The sequence below is a fragment of the Danio aesculapii genome, chromosome 5 (assembly GCF_903798145.1).
Source record: "Danio aesculapii chromosome 5, fDanAes4.1, whole genome shotgun sequence".
NCBI lineage: Eukaryota > Metazoa > Chordata > Actinopteri > Cypriniformes > Danionidae > Danio > Danio aesculapii.
Window position 1 is genome coordinate 65759010 of NC_079439.1, and position 18078 is coordinate 65777087.

At 38.1% G+C, this 18078-nt stretch overlaps 1 protein-coding gene across 2 annotated transcripts; it reads left to right on the forward strand.

Moving 5' to 3' along the window:
- The first annotated feature begins 6876 nt into the window (after positions 1-6876).
- Positions 6877-17853, forward strand: lrrc8ab (leucine rich repeat containing 8 VRAC subunit Ab). Of its 2 annotated transcripts, none has more exons than XM_056458714.1 (4): positions 6877-7021; positions 9069-9364; positions 9793-11914; positions 12029-17853. In XM_056458714.1, exons 3-4 carry the CDS (start codon positions 9800-9802, stop codon positions 12302-12304), a joined length of 2391 nt encoding a protein of 796 aa, XP_056314689.1. In that variant the 5' UTR covers positions 6877-7021; positions 9069-9364; positions 9793-9799; the 3' UTR covers positions 12305-17853. The 2 variants fall into 2 exon arrangements, with proteins under 2 accessions (XP_056314689.1, XP_056314690.1); XM_056458715.1 differs by having other exon boundaries at positions 9069-9141.
- Positions 17854-18078: the final 225 nt, after the last annotated feature.

The following is an 18078-nucleotide window of genomic DNA, read 5'->3' on the forward strand; positions in this document are numbered from 1 at the left end:
TTATTGTTTTGCAGTTTCGCTATATTGAACATAATTTATATCTTTTTCAGTGCAAACACACCCAAAAGACCACATAAAATATTATTACATGAATTATTAGATGACTTAAATACAGTATTGTATGAAATGTAAAAGTGTTCAAAAGCTTGAAATTTTTGGAAAAATTATTGTAAAACATAATTTATACATGACTACGTGGAGAGGGATGCTTCAGATTTCCTGAGAGCCTTTGTTTGGACAGAACATCAGACGAGAATCTGAAGTGCAGAGTCAAATTCATAAATTATTTATTGATGTATTATCTAACTCAACGCATTCAAACATTTTTAGATGAGTCTCAAGAGTCAAAATCCTTTTTAAGCCAGCATTGAGTGATTTTAATTGCATATATTATTAATACAAATCCATGCTGTACTCAAACCGTTCCTAGATTTTGTGGACGTGCTGTGTTTTGTTGCTGTTGACGTTTTTTTGAGAGTCCAAATCATGATCCAGCACAGACTGTGCTGTGTGTAGTCGTGCTCGATGAGAAAACATTTCAATCTAGCAGCTCTGAATGCTTGAATGGCTATTGTCCCGAGCACAAATCCAAGTGGCGGACAACATTCCTCTGAATGCCTCGCTCAGTCCGCTGAACTAAAAGCGCACTTTATTCCCTCTTCTCCACTTAGCATCCATGAGCCTACTTCCTCAATGTTTGAAGCTCAATTCACTTTACATCATTGCCTAAACCACATTTTTCACAAGTCTGATGCCCCTTATTTAACTTGTGTCTGCCGAAGAAGGGCTCCATTCAGAGTCCAGCTCTATTATGAAACTGCTTGGGAAGAGAGGGAGGTGTTTAGCATAAATGACAATCACAGAAAAGGGATTCAGAGACAAACACAGCTTGGGAGCAGAAATTACCAAATAAAACCAAAAAAGGGGGACACGAGGAGATCTGTATCTGTTTGTAAGAATTCACAGAATGGTTTAATTGGCTGGATACCTTCTGGTGAGAAACTCGCAGCTATATTAAACTGCTTTTAACCGTTCTCGTTCACCTCCGCTGATAAATAGCTGTAAGGAATTCGCGGGGATGAAAAGACCACCTGGTGAGGGCGAACACTGAGGTCAGTGAAAGCTTCAAGCCTGCAGCTGTCACATCAAAAACAACCCGCAACTTGAACGTCAATCAAATAAAAGAAAGGAAGAAAAAATGGGTTGTAAGGGTTGAGTGGCTCTTCAAAGTGTGTTTGTGTGTGTGTGTGTTTTCATTTTATTTTATATCTGATTGCTGTCCTAAATCTTTGAAGGACACATTTTTGCATTCAGTCCAAGTTCTTAATTGTTATTGTTTCAAAGCAAAGTAGTGTATTTTATTACCTCATTTATTCATTCATTTTCTTTTCGGCTTAGTCCCTTTATTAATCTGGGGTCGCCACAGCGGAATGAACCGCCACATTTTATTACCTACAAAATAAAAAAGAGTAAATTAAGGTGTTGTGTATAGAGACTCCACTGCTATCAAGCATACAGTAAATGTAGTTTATCTGCAGTTACACATTAAAATGTAAGTTTTCAAAGCTGTGATATCTCAGCCTGATCTCATGAGAAAACGGAAGTATTTTATGATTTGTCAGTTTAGTGGCTAATTCGTATGAGTTCAGTCGGACGAAATTCCCCAAGTGGTGCTCACTGCAGAGCCACTTGGGCAGAGCTGAGCTCCAGCAAGGGGGAGCTTGAGCTACAGCTCCTCCTTCTTTGCACTACTTCTACGACCCTGCTGAAAAATCCAGCTTAAACCAGCCTAGGCTGGTTGGCTGGTTTTAGCTGGTTGACCAGCCTGGTTTTAGAGGGGTTTTGGCCATTTCCAGGCTGGTTACCAGCCTTTTCCAGCCTGGTCTTAGCTGGTCACGCTGGAAAATGACCAGCTAAAACCAGCTTGACCAGCCTGGTTTAAGATGGACATAGCTGGTTTTGACTGGGCTCCCAGCCTGGCTAGGTGGTCAAGCTGGTTTTAGCTGGTCATTTTCCAGCCTGACCAGCTAAGACCAGGCTGGAAATGGCTGGAAACCAGCCTGGAAATGGCCAAAACCCCTCTAAAACCAGGCTGGTCAACCAACTAAAACCAGCCAACCAGCCTAGGCTGGTTTAAGCTGGATTTTTCAGTAGGGGAGTGGTGTCACTGGGGGTTGGGGTTAGGGGTGGGGTGGGTGTACGCATTAAAACAGCTTATAGGAGGAGGAGCGAGCTGGAGCTCAAGTGGCTCTGCAGGGAGCAGTGTCTCCGAAATTGTACGATTTTAAAAAGGAGGCGTGGCACCTAACCCCACCCCTAAACCCAACCGTCATTGGGGGATGAGCAAATCGTACTAAATTGCACGAATTAGATCGAACAAATTCGTATGAATTAGCCACTAAATCAAAAAGTTACGAATTGCCGTGAGATTGTGTTGGATATCTTTCCAGAAGAACTACATAAAGTAGACATTTCGCCCGTATTTAATGTGCTCCTTTTTTCCCGGCTTCTCCTTTGTTTCTTCACGCTTCACTCTCGCGTTTGTCAGTGTCTGACAGGATCGGGTTTCAAAAGCACATCAATAATCAAGCGCAGGTTATTATCATCAGCTCAAGAAGTTTGTTATTTCAGATATAATGTTAGACGCGCGGTGAGCGCTAGCAAGAAAGCGAAACCGCTCGCGCCTCAGACTGGCTCGTAAAAAACTACGGGGCACAGGGTAAATCTGCTCTTCTTCTTGGATTTGTGGCTGTCCATCAACATGACGACAAGGTTTGTTTGAGCACAGATCGACCATGGCTCGTTATTATATGTATTTATAATTCCGCTAAAATCTCTCGCTGTGTTTTTCAAACATGGCGGGTTTTTTGTTTTCATTCTGGCTTGTTAAAAGCGTACCAAACCAAAGCGAACCGTACCACTCAGTGGAAACGGGCCATAAGGTCTGACTGCTTAGACAAAAGCCTTGTCACTTAAATAATGTACAGTAAAGAATATAAAGTCACGGAAGTGGAATATAAAGTGGAAAAAGAATGAATACTGTGTCTGACTCCCATGAGATTGAAGGACTGCATCCATACATCTCTGCAATGACTCAAATCACTTATTAATAAAGTCATCTGGAATGGCAAAAAAAGTGTTCTTGCAGGACTCCCAGAGTTCATCAAGATTCTTTGGATTCATCTTCAATACCTCCTCCTTCATCTTACCCCAGACATGCTCAATAATGCTCATGTCTGGTGACTGGGCTGGCCAATCCTGGAATACCTTGACCTTCTTTGCTTTCAGGATCTTTGTTGTGGAGGCTGAAGTATGAGAAGGAGCCCTATCCTGTTGAAGAATCTGCCCTCTCATGTGGTTTGTAATGTAATGGGCAGCACAAATGTCTTGATACCTCAGGCTGTTGACGTTGCCATCCACTCTGCAGATCTCTCACACACCACATACTGAATGTAACCCCAAACCATGATTTTTCCTTCACCAAACTTGACTGATTTCTATAAGAATCTTGGGTTCATGCGGGCTCCAATAGGTCTTCTGCAGTATTTGTGATGTTTGGGATGCAATTCAACAGATGATTCATCTCACCGGGGGCTGGAGAACGCTGGATGTCCTTCATGGAGAAGCTGCATGTCTGAGTAGGTCACCGGCAGGTGTTCAAGCGAACTCACGGGATCAATATGGAGACTCGTCTGTCACTGGGTCTTTCAGGAAGCAGTCTCATGCTCTCCACTCCTCCATGACCGCCACAGCATCTGCTTAGGATACGGCCTGGTCCAGAGTTATGGAGACATCTAGAAGTCCTCTATGGTTGGTTTCTTCTCTTCACAGGACTTGGATCACATCAATGGCGTTGCACAATCTCTAGAGGCCTCGGGATGAGTATCCCCAGGTGGAAATAGAGAACAAAAAAAACAGAAATATGAGTTAATTGTTAAACTGAAGTCACTGCGATATTTGCTTAGGGGAATCTTCATGCTCTCACACAAACCATGAGTAGATTATTGAATTTATCCAGCCAAAATTTACTAAACAAAGGTTTTTGCATTATGGTAACCACTAAATTGCGACTGCTGCACTGAAATCAAACTCTCTGCATGCATGCTCACTACAGCAGCTCATTCAGCAGATGAGTCGAGCTGACTTTGGAGCTTTGTTGACATAACCTGCAGCCTTTCTGGATGAAGCAAGCCTTGTTTAAGCCTCCTGCTGTGGGAAATGTAAACGGCGACACATGGACGTCTGGCACTTACTTTGATTGAGGTTTTAGTGAGATGTTGCGCTTACTGCTGATCTGAGAACAGATTGCTGGGCCACTTGAGTAGAGGTCTGAAAGAAGACTGTGGTCCTAGATCAGTATAATTAAAATCTTTATCCAGAGTAATATAGTTTGTAAAAAACAGGCACAGATGTAGATGGCACTTCTGGTCTGTTATTGTCATAAGTAATAATGCAGTATAAACATAGCTGATGGTATATAACCATTCATCTTAGATTAGTGAGTCTAACTAAGGATTAAAAATGGTTGTTTGTATAAAAGGATGAGCTGAAAGATTCAGAACTGTCATAAATCTTTTTGGTTGATCATTTGGGTAGTCATTGCTTTGTTTTATACTCTCTGATGGTGATTTAAAAATTTTAAGATACACTCACCGGCCACTTTATTAGGTACACCTTACTGGTACCAGGTTGGACCCCCTTTTGCCTTCAGAACTGCCACAATCCTTTAGATTCAACAAGGTACTGGAAATATTCCTCAAGAGATTTTGGTCCATATTGACATGATAGCATCACACAGTTGCTGCAGATTTGTTGGCTGCACATCCATGATGCGAATCTCCCGTTCCACCACATCCCAAAGGTGCTCTATTGGATTGAGATTTGGTGACTCTGGAGGCCATTTGAGAACAGTGAACTCATTGTCATGTTCAAGAAACCAGTCTGAGATGATTCACGCTTTATGACATGGCGCGTTATCCTGCTGGAGGTAGCCATCAGAAGATGTGTACACTGTGGTCATAAAGGGATGGACATGGTCAGCAACAATACTCGGGTAGGCTGTGGCGTTGACATGATGCTCAATTGGTACTAGTGGACCCAAAGTTTGCCAAGAAAATATCCCCCACACCATTACACCACCACCACCAGCCTGAACCGTTGATACAAGGCAGGATGTATCCATGCTTTTATGTTGTTGACACCAAATTCTGACCCTACCATCTGAATGTCGCTGCAGAAATCGAGACTCATCAGACCAGGCAACGTTTTTCCAATCTTCTATTGTCCAATTTTGGTGAGCCTGTGCGAATCGTAGCCTCAGTTTCCTGTTCTTAGCTGACAGGAGTGCCACCTGTTGTGGTCTTCTGCTGCTGTAGCCCATTCGCCTCAAGGTTCTACGTATTGTGCATTTAGAGACGCTCTTGCATTCTGAACTGCATGTAACAAGTGGTTATTTGAGTTAATGTTGCCTTTCTATCAGCTGGAACCAGTCTGGCCATTCTCCTCTGACCTCTGGCATCAGTAAGGCATTTGCGCCCACAGAACTGACACTCACTCATATATATATATATATATATATATATATATATATATATATATATATATATATATATATATATATATATATATATATATATATATATATATAAATTATAGGGGTCAAATGTCAAAATAAAATGAAAATATTGTGAACAACTTGTGAACAAAACTAGTAATAAGCAGACATTAGTTCAACATTATGTCTTTTGTTTTACACACTCTCTACCAAGATTTAAAGCGTTACTCCTAATAGGTGATGCTATGCAATTGTCTGATTATGGAACACTGGAAAAAAATTGGAATTTGGTTGATATAAGAAATGCTGATTGTACAAATGTCTCAGATTTCCATCTACAGTATATCAAATTTTTCAAGAATCAAGGTTTAGAAGTAAATGTATTTAAAGTGATATATATTGAAATACTTGCCTCTGATTCGTACCCACCCTCAAGTGGTTTCAAAGTACAAGTTTATTTTTCTATTGAACACAAAAGAAGATATTTTGAAGAACGCTGAAAACCTGTAACCATTGAATTCCATAGTAAGTAAAATAAATACTATGGAAGTCAACAGGCTTCTGGCTTTCTTCAAATATGTTCTTTCGTTAAACAGAAAAAAACAAAACTCATAAAGGTTTGGAACAAGTTAAGGATGAATACATGATGACAGAATACTCATTTTGTGAGCTCTAGGCATAATTACTGCAATTACTTAATGTTATTTCAGAAGTGAACACATTAAAACAATAATAAACTAGATAAAGCACTGAAAAAACGGTACAGTAATGGGGTATATGCACACAGACTTTTAATTTCATCCAGCCAGCCTCAGCGCTTGAGGTCTGATTTCTTTAAAAAGCAGTGATCTTCACTGCCTGATAGATATACGATATCTCAGACCTTACAAGAATCACTGCATTAAATTCAACTTTACTCCACTATGTCTTTAAAATATGACAGCCTATTTTACCCCAGTATTTTCAATTGAGTTTCTGCAGTCACCTGCTAATCCTGGCACCGCTAGCGGTTACACTGTCGTTCTTCTCATTTAAACAACCAAATAAATGCTTAAGTATATTTAACTGAAGGTATTGTAATGACAATACAACATTGATGCTGTAAAAGGAACCTTATGAGATTGAAACTAGTCACATTAAGCTTTCACCAGATGTTTATCATTAGCTGAAAAACACTAGCTGTGCATTTATACCCCATTACTAAAATACAACAGTTGGGTTGTTATTTCCGCTCCAGACCGATGAGCGGCGATAATGCTGTTTAAGGCGAAGCTGTAGACGAAATCCAAAACTCAGTTCGCACTGCCCTCTAGTGTAATGAATTGATTATGAAAAACACATTTGATCCCCGCAGCTGAGATTGCTATTTGCGCTATTTGTCTGTGATCGGGCACTTTGCTTTTGGGCTAACCGAGCTCATCGGTCCGGCATCAGGGAGATGGAGCAGAGGAGGAAGGCCAAATCTGGGTGAGTTCACGATCCTGTCAAAATTGCCGAACAGTTTCCCTCGACGAGTTTAAAAAAACAAAAGGCACTGTGCCCTTCTATACAAAGACAAGCTGCAAACTAATAATAACACATGGCTTCATGTTTAAGTATAAACGCTTAAACCAGTTAATACGTGGCCTGTAAGTTATGTTTCTTTATTATTTTAATGTCAACAATATTTGAGATACTCGCCATATCTAGCTGAGAGGATTCAGAAATGAACTGGTTTAATCCAGTTGTCTGTCCCTTAGTAGTCGGTCAACATCTTTATAGTCTTATAATGTTGTTGGAAATGTATTGTCTATTATACTTTTATTTTTCAGCCCTTTGTTATTAGCCTGTCAGGACTAACAGTTTTGCATTTTATAAAAACCACTTGTCTGTTATAACGTCCCATAGTGGTCAGTCAACATCTGTCATCATGTTCTTAAACATGTAAGACCATCTTTATGTTAATCTTGTCATACTGGAGCTATTAGGAAGTACTCATCTAGTCATTAATTTTGTGTCTTTTATAATCGGACACCCTGGAATTTATAGATTCTAGCAGACTTTTTTTGGTCTAAATTGCGTTATTTTGTATATAGTGCTCAGCGTATATAGGTACATCCCTCACAAATCTATCTTTTAAATTCACATTTTTAATAGCTATACAATATTATTTTTGTGCATATACATTAGATTAGTCAGTACTGAAGCCAAATCTGGAGATTATCTAACAATTTATGATTACAGTCTAGTACTAGTACACCCAAATTTATGTGTTATATAAAAATATTAAATACAACTTTTTAAAAGAGGAAAAATAAAGAGAAGCGGGAAAAAGCGGGTTTATTTTTTGCAATATTTTGCTTGAATTTAATTGTATTATCTTTCAATTTCTAAAAATGTTTGGTGCCTAAAATATTATTTTAATAAATATATATGTTTAATAAAACTGTCTTGCTTATATGCACCTAAATACATTGCCCACATTCACTGAGAAATGGATAAAAGTATTCATTTTCAAAATAGGGTGTACTCATTTATGCTGAGCACTACTTAATATTGAGGTAAAGTTGCTTTTATATTTGCATATTCATTCAGTGTCAACTTGTGACACTGTCCCTATATTGTTTACCATGGTACTTTGAATATTTGGTCTGAAATCACATTCATTTGTGACTTAAATTCTGACTTAAATTCTGACTTCAACTCTGACTTCAACTCTGACTTCAACTCTGACTTCAATTCTGACTTCAATTCTGACTTCAACTCTGACTTCAACTCTGACTTCAACTCTGACTTCAACTCTGACTTCAACTCTGGCTTCAATTGTGGCTTCCATTCTGACTTCCATTGTGACTTCAATTCTGACTTTAATTCTGACTTTATTGTGTCTTTAATTGTGGCTTTAATTGTGGCTTTCAATTGTTAAATAGGAGGTGAAATTAAATACTAATGGCAGGAATCGAGAAACGAGATGAAAATGACAACAGCCAATCAGAGTCAGAATATCAGCTGAGGTTTACACTCATTCATCTTGTTTTAGTGACTAAATATGTGCACATTTTTAAATGTCAATTAGAATTAATTAGATCTGAAAAATATATTTTTACCTGTTGATTTTAATATCTTTAAATAAATAAATTACTAATCGCAACCATTGTAAAATTATGAATTCTTTCCAAATAAGTCATCTTGTGGATTTCTATTCATATCTCAATTGAGATAGATAGATAGATGGATGGATGGATGGATGGATGGATGGATGGATGGATGGATGGATAGATAGATAGATTTTAAAATGAGTTAAAACAACACATTTCTTAAGTGTTTTTGGGAGGGGGAGTCAGCTTAATTGTTTTATCTTCAATCCATTTAAATTTTTAAAAACAATTAAGCTAACTTAACAGATTTGTGTTGGGACAACAAGAAGGAATTGTACTTCCCGTAGAAATGAAGCTACTTTGAATTGTCTTTGAGTGTAAGAAAATGCAGAGTACGCATATTGGACATTGTATTGTTTGTCATTTTATCACGACAGGATATCTGTGTCCCATCCTGACAAAAAGGACTGTGATGAGTGCCAGTTCCTGACTGGACATGTGGAGCACTAGGTAAGATCCAGTGGAGGAGACGCTGCTTCAGACACTGCCCTGCCTTTAGACAAACAGGATTTGAACCCAGGGGTCACGGACTCTCCATAGCCAGAGGAGACAATTCTTCAGTGTTATTATCGGAAATGGCTAATAATAGATGACAAGAAAGCCAGAGCGCACTTTTGGCGGAGTCTTCTTGTGTAGCAGCCGTAGCGAGAGAAGACAGACGTCCTCAACTTGGGTAAAATATGCTTTAGTTGTTTATGTTTGGAGATGATTAAGAGGTAGAGTTTGCAACAGTTGGTCCTAGGGCTGTGCAATATGACAGTATATATTGTAATGACAAAATAAAAAGTTTATTTGATATTATGCTATATCGTAGAAATTAGTTACTGAAAATATTGTTGAAAAATGTGTTGAAAAGAAATCTCTCCATTAATTTGACAGGAGGGCAAATAATGCAGCCTTTAACTGTACTTTAAAATGTCAAAAAGAAATAGTAATTTCCCTGAGCTCAATAATAACTAATTAAATGTATTGTGATGTATATAATTACCAGGATATGAGATACTTGTCATATAGCCAAGCCCTAGTTGGACCATTTTACATCACTGCTTGTGCCCTGAAAAAATATATTGCTTTATGACCATGCAAATATTCTCATTTCAGGTAAATCATGATCCCCATAACTGAGCTACGCTACTTTGTGGACACACAACCTACATATCGCATCCTAAAGCCATGGTGGGACGTGTTCACCGACTATTTATCCGTCATAATGCTGATGATCGCAGTGTTCGGGGGAACTCTTCAGGTCACGCAGGACAAGATGATCTGTCTACCTTGCAAATGGGTAGTTAACAAGACCTGTAGGAAGTATTTCAATGCAACCTTTTCCGTGCCATTGGCTCTTGAGCCTCAAGGAATCCAGTATGACCTCGATCGCCATCAGTACAACTATGTCGACGCTGTGTGCTATGAAAACAAGCTTCACTGGTTTGCTAAGTATTTCCCCTATCTGGTGTTGCTGCATACACTCATCTTTCTGGCTTGCAGTAACTTCTGGTTCAAGTTCCCTTGGACGAGCTCTAAACTGGAGCATTTCGTGTCTATCCTACTCAAGTGTTTTGACTCGCCGTGGACCACAAGAGCTCTCTCTGAAACTGTAGTAGAGGAAAGCGACCCTAAATGTCTGGTGAAAATGAACGGTAGCTTTGATAAGAAGGCTTCGTACGTTAGCGAAGACGTCGAGGCCAGCGTTCCCATGCTGTCCACAACAAGATCTCGTATTGAACAAGGAATCGTGGACCACTCTGAAACTGGAGTCCTAGACAAAAAGGAAGGCGAACAAGCAAAAGCGTTATTCGAGAAAGTGAAGAAATTTCGAATTCACGTTGAGGAAGGCGATATTGTCTACCGACTCTACATCCGACAGACCATCATCAAAGTTGTCAAGTTTATCCTCATTATCTGCTATACTGGCTACTATGTCCATAATATTCAGTTCAACGTAGACTGCAATGTGGACATCGAAAGTCTTACCGGTTATCGCATGTACAACTGCGCCCATCCCTTGGCCACTCTCTTCAAGATCCTAGCCTGCTTTTACATCAGCCTAGTGATTGTGTATGGCATGATCTGCGTGTACACCCTCAGCTGGATGCTCCGGCGCTCCCTCAAGAAGTACTCGTTCGAGTCGATTCGAGAAGAAAGCAGCTATAGTGACATCCCAGATGTGAAGAACGACTTTGCCTTCATGCTGCACATGATTGACCAATATGATCCACTTTATTCCAAACGGTTTGCCGTGTTCCTCTCAGAGGTGAGTGAGAACAAACTTCGCCAGCTGAATCTTAACAATGAATGGACTTTGGAAAAACTTCGGCAGAGGATCACCAAAAACTCCCAAGAGAAGCTGGAACTCCATTTGTTCATGCTGAGTGGGATTCCAGACACAGTTTTCGATTTGGTGGAGTTGGAAGTTCTGAAACTTGAGCTCATCCCTGACATTACCATTCCACCAATTATCGCCCAGCTTACAAACCTCAGAGAGATGTGGCTGTACCACACACCAGCCAAAATAGAGGCTCCAGCTTTGGCGTTTCTCAGAGAGAACCTGAAATCGCTGCACATCAAGTTTACCGACATAAAGGAGATCCCTTTATGGATCTACAGCTTGAAGAATTTAAGTGAGTTGCATCTCACTGGGAATCTAAGTGCTGATAACAATCGCTACATCGTCATTGATGGTCTACGAGAGCTGAAGCGGCTCAAGGTTTTGAGACTCAAAAGTAACCTTACAAAGCTGCCTCAGGTCGTCACAGATGTTGGCATGCATCTTCAGAAATTGTCCATCAACAATGAAGGCACCAAACTAATGGTGCTCAACAGCTTGAAGAAGATGGTGAACCTATCAGAGCTGGAGCTTGTGCGCTGCGATCTCGAGCGAATACCGCATTCAATCTTCAGCTTGCACAATTTACAGGAGATTGATCTGAAGGACAACAACCTGAAAACCATTGAGGAGATCATTAGTTTTCAGCATCTCCATCGACTTGTTTGTCTGAAGTTGTGGTATAACCAGATTGCATACATACCTATCCAAATAGGTACATTGATCAACTTGGAGCGCCTCTATTTGAACCGCAACAAGATCGAGAAGATGCCACATCAGCTGTTCTTCTGCCGGAAGATGAGGTTTCTTGATCTGAGCCATAATAATCTGACTGACATCCCGTCAGAAATAGGAACTCTGCAAAACCTGCAATACCTTGCTGTAACTGCCAACAGAGTAAGTTCATACATAGCATATTTTTGAGGCACACTCAGAATTGTATGTTTTGAGTTTTGGATTACACTTTTTATTTTCTGATTTGTGTCCTCTGCTTCAATTTCCCCCCTACAGATTGAGTCTCTCCCCCCAGAGCTGTTTCAGTGTAAGAAGCTGCGCACGCTGAACCTGGGAAACAACTGTCTGCAGTCTCTGCCCTCTCGTTTCGGGGAGCTCACCAGCCTGACACAGCTGGAGCTCAGGGGCAACCGGCTGGAGTGCCTTCCTGTGGAACTGGGCGAGTGCCGACTGCTAAAGAGGAGCGGACTCATTGTGGAGGACAGCATCTTCAACACTTTACCTCCAGAGGTCAAGGAGCAGCTTTGGAGGACTGACAAAGAGGCTTCCTGAAGCAGACCACTCAACCAGAGCACTTGCCCTTGTGAGGAATTCAATGAGCAATAGAAAGACGATACCAGTTTGTCACATTTCATTAGAATGCTTCCTGAAGAAAAGTGAGTATTATCAAAGTCCCTTTAAGGCAAGTCATTTCACTCGGTGGCCATCTTTGAAACACCTCTCGGGTGTTCTGTTTGAATGGGGAAACATCTAATTCTCCAAAATTGCTTGTGATAAAATTTCATATTAAGAATCAACAATGAAATTAAACAGCATCTGTCTATTTAGTTTCATTTCTAAACGTTCGAATCTGCAGCAACTCGTAAAAGAATCGTCAGTCTATATTGATTGCTGATTGGCTCCTGTACTAAAAGGCGGGGCTTCCTTCAGCATATTGACCGGTACACTTTTCCCCATTCAAAACCATACGAGTGACGTGTCTTGTGTTTTCTATAGTCTTTGATATTATTCTGTGTTTTATTATAACACAGTGTTTCTGTTGATGGACAGTAAGGGGTGAGCAGACCAAATATTAGATCACAGTTAAGGTGCTGTTCGTTTTTGCCTTAATAATACACAAACACTATTAAGTATTATATTCTAAACATTTTTACAACATTTTATACCAGCGTTATTGTGTGTTACTGTGTTCGTGTGAAATCACTCTACTGTTACCTATTCATCAATCTATTCACCTGTGTTATTCACGACTGATGTACTTTTATTTTTGCATCTCTGATATGTGAACGAATAATTAATATATTATAAAGACACTTTTTTTTGTTTTATCTATACATACCATGTACATTGTACAACACAATATTGTGTTTTAAATTACATAAATTGCGTGAATTGTAGTATTATCTACATTTCAAGGGTTTATAAACATGCATAATTCAAAGATTCATCATTTAAAAGTCACCTACAAACATTAATGAGTGTTATTAAGCATTATTGGTTGCTTAAATTATTTCTAATGTGTGCAGTTTTGCTGTATTTATTAAAGGTCCTGTGAAGTGCTTCGAAATATGTTTTTTTATTCGATGTTTGACAGAATCTCAACCAGAACACGAAGAGAGGGTGGGACATAGTGTAGCCCCTCCCCCTTTTTAAAACAGCCAATAGCGTTTCGTTTTGTCTCCACTCTGCCAGTGAGAGTGGTTGAGCTCAAGCGCATCAAATGAAAAGCAAATGAGAAGTGTCTTGAAGGGGCGGGGCCTGTTAGATACTAGAGAGCATTTGATTGGCTATGATTTGATGAGAAACTGAAGTATAAGGCGACATGGATAAAAACGTTGATCCATTTTGGCAGAAGTGGCAAACTAAAAGATTTACATGTTTTTATCAGTTTTATGTCTTCTAAAGAAGAAATTGTGTCACCGTTTTGAAGCACACTAGCTTATAGATATCTTAAAAGCTAACAATACTGGTACTAACATTTGGAAAACTTTATTTTAATTTCATGGGACCTTTAAATGCTGCAAAACATTTTTTAAATGTACACAACAATCTACAGCTATGGAAAAGAGAAACAAAGTGGTCTCTTAACTGTTTTTATTTGAAGATTATAGTTATGTGTTTGAGTAAAACATGATAATGGTTTGTTCCACAGCCTAATAATGACAATTTGTCTACATTTAAAATGTAAATGTTGTCATTTAAAGCATCTTTGCATAAAATGAGAGTTGATCATAGTAACAAAAATCGCCATGTTTTCAGAGATGTTTATATTCATTATTAGACAACACAATACTAATGAATTCAGAAAAGTTAGCCGTGACTGTAACATCAGAATTGTCTGGTTTTGTCCATAGCTTATCAAAAATAAATAAATTTTTACATTTGAGTGGTGTCAGGAACACAATTTAACCTTAGTAATTAGTTAAAAAAAATTTCTCGGAGTGAAAATTAAGGTGGCTCAGTGGTTAGCACTGTCGCCTTACAGCAGTCCCTGGTTTGAGTCCCAGCTGGGCCAGTTGGCATTTCAGTGTGGAGTTTGCATGTTCTTGCTGTGTTGGCGTGGGTTTTTCCGGGTGCTCCCATTTCCCCCAGTTCAAAGACATGCGCTATAGGTGAATTGGGTAAACAAAATTGGCTTGTGTGTGTGTATGTGATAGTGTATGGGTGTTTTTCAGTACTGGGTTGTGGCTGGAAGATTATGGAATAGTTGGCGGTTCATTCCGCTGTGGCCACCCCTGATAAATAAGAGACTAAGCTGAAGGAAAATGAATGAATGAATGAAATTAAATTAAATGAATGAAATGAAAATTAAAGGCTAAAAACGTAATTTTTTGCGTAATAACCCTGATTGAAAATATTTATTTTTCTGAGCGGTCATCTTTTTCTGGATAAATCAAAATAATTATATTCATTATTAGACGGCACAATAATAATGAATTCAGAAAAGCTAACTGTAACATTGGTTAACGTTTTTTTCCATAGTTTATCATTAAAAATCTAATTTTTTGCATTTAGTGGTGTCAGGAACACAATTTAATCTAAGTAATTGATCAAAAAGATTTATCGGAGTAAAAATTAAAGGCTAAAAACCTTTTTTGTGTAATAATTTATTATTCTGACCAGTGGAAAAATGCACTTAATGGCAATCATTTTATTTGAAATTTGGAAGAAATGTTCAATCTATAATCGATCTAATTTTTCCAGGTCAATTTTTTTAATTACTTTCCCTACCGAGTCACGGGACCCTGCTGAACTGAGAAACGTTCAGCACTTTGCAGCCAGGTCTGATCTCCATGGCGTTTTTTCAATGACAAATGTCGTGAGCGCAGTATTACAAGTTGAGAGCTCATTCATGTAATACGAGTGTGCGAATCTCTTTGTCTTCGCGTGCCGATTTCCAAAACTTATTGCGCACTCTCAAATCTACACTGCTGATTTAATATCACTTTTTTTAGAAGTGACAGTTGGTTCTAGGCAATGTGTGTTTTAATTTCAGTTGTTCAACGATGTTTAATAAATAATCATAGATAGTAGATAGTGTTTCAGTTAACATAAAATCAAATAATGAACCCTTCATTCAAAAAGCTCTCGTAATATGTGAGCATATTTACTAAACTTTTCGTTAAACTATGAGGCCAGTAATAATGATCGCTCATTAATCGTAGTCGTGTTAAAATGTTCAATTAATCGAGAGTTTGATTTTAGGCCCTAACTGCTTAAAAACGTATTGCGCACTCAAATATACGCCACAGATTTATTTGAACTTTTTTAGAAGAAGTGACCTTCATGTAATATGAGCGTGCGAATCTCTTTGTCTCGCATGCCGAATCTCTTTGTCTCGCACGCCGATTTCCAAAACTTATTGCGCGCTCTCAGATATACGGCGCTGATTTGTTTTGACATTTTTTGGAGGTTTTAGGCAATGTGTGTTTTAATTTCAGTTGTTCAACGTTGATATTCAATAAACAATCATAGATAGTAGATAGTATTTCAATTTAGTTAAAATCAAGTAATGCACCCTTCATTCAAAAAGCTCTCGTAATATGTGAGCATATGTACTAAACTTTTCGGTAAACTACGAGGCCAGTAATAATATTAATAATAACAAATAATAATAATAATAATCGCTCATTAATCGTAGTCGAGTTAAAATGTTCAATTAATCGGATTTTGATTTTAGGTCAAATCGCCACTGCTTAAAAACGTATCGCGCACTCTCAAATATACGCCACAGATTTATTTGAACTTTTTTAGAAGAAGTGACATTCATGTAATATGAGCGTGTGAATCTCTTTGTCTCGCATGCCGATTTCCAAAACTTATTGCGCGCTCTCAGATATACACCCCTGATTTATTTTGACTTTTTTTGGAGGTTTTAGGCAATGTGTGTTTTCATTTCAGTTGTTCAACGTTGATATTCAATAAACAATCATAGATAGTAGATAGTATTTCAATTTAGTTAAAATCAAGTAATGCACCCTTCATTCAAAAAGCTCTCGTAATATGCGAGCATATTTACTCAACTTTTTCTGTAAACTACGAGGCAAGTAATAATATTAATAATAACAAATAATAATAATAATCGTTCATTAATCGTAGTCTTGTTAAAATGTTCAATTAATCAGATTTTGATTTTAGGCCAAATCGCCCAGCCCAAACTGCTAAAAAACGTATCGCGCACTCTTAAATATACGCCACAGATTTATTTGAACTTTTTTAGAAAAAGTGACGTTCATGTAATATGAGCGTGCGTCTTTGTCTCGCACGCCGATTTCCAAAACTTATTGCGCGCTCTCAGATATACGCAGCTGATTTATTTTGACATTTTTGGGAGGTTTTAGGCAATGTGTGTTTTAATTTCAGTTGTTCAACGTTGATATTGAATAAATAATCATATAGATAGTATTTCAATTTACTTAAAATCAAGTAATGCACCCTTCATTCAAAAAGCTCTCGTAATATGTGAGCATATTTACTCAACTTTTCGGTAAACTACGAGGCCAGTAATAATAATAATAATAATAATCGTTCATTAATCGTAATCGAGTTAAAATGTTCAATTGATCGAAATTTTGATTTTAAGCCAAATCACCCAGCCCTAACTGCTATAGAATAAAACAAATATGATCATTTTACTCAAACACGTGCCCAGTAAATACATAGAAACTCCGAATTGTCATGTGGTCTATCTCCTTAGTATGAATATGCATATCAGTATTACTTTACATTTGTTTTAAAGTTAGAAAAAAGCCTTCGTTACATTTATACCTTACAAATCCAGCACCTTGTTTTCACCAGTCTGCTCTACTTAGCATGCCTTGAGAATGAAGTATTAATCCTTTCCAATTAACAGTTTTCCTTTGCAATGCATTGTATCCACTTGACAGACATGTAAACATTCACAATGAACTTTGCACTACATGTTCTCTCCTCTTCCATTTATACTACTATACTACATACTGTGTGGGTGTGTTTTCTGTTAAGACAATCAGAAGTATTTAGTGAAGTGTGTGTGCGATATATGCAAGACATTGGCCGAATTTTAATCGAGTGTGTGATGCAGGTTGGTATTTTAAGTCAGTTATTTGCTTGTAGTGGAATCTCATAACATGTTATATACAGTAGTAATGGCCATTGATGCTAACAAATGTACGGTTGATAGGTAATTGAACATAGCTTGTTGCATGTTTACCCATATTACCTCAAGGATTGTCAGATTTCTGAAGGAAGCATTTCGTTGTTGTTGTTTTTTCCATAAATACACATTGAAAACTTAAGCTAAGAGTATTTCCGAATTTGTTACTCAGGTAAGTGCCGTTCAACTTTCTACAATTGAAGCTCTTCGTTTTTTTAATGTCAGTGTTATTTTTTTATTTAATGAAGTCACTGTTTCCAGTGTTGACATGTTTGTAACCATTTGATATGGCGGATGACTTGATCTGTATTCTGTAAACTCTCTATTGATTCTTTTTGTTTGATTGTTTTGCGAATCAAATGATGTAAAATAGGAGTTTAATTAATGCCACAAAATGTACCAAGCCATACGGAGTAAATAATCGCTCCGTTTTGTTAGTGTGTCAATAAACGTCACTGAAAGTGTTTTTTGTTTGTTTGTTATTGTGTCCATTATTACATTTGCAGATGATGTTTCATTACAAAGAAAGTCGCTAACGCTTAATAATAACTACAGCGTATGACTCATTTATTAAGCATTAGCAAATAGTTAAGTCATTATTTGTTAAGCATTAACACTACATTAATAGACGTTAGTAAGCCGTTTAGAAATACAGCTACACATGCTGTAATCTTGACATAAACGCACATGT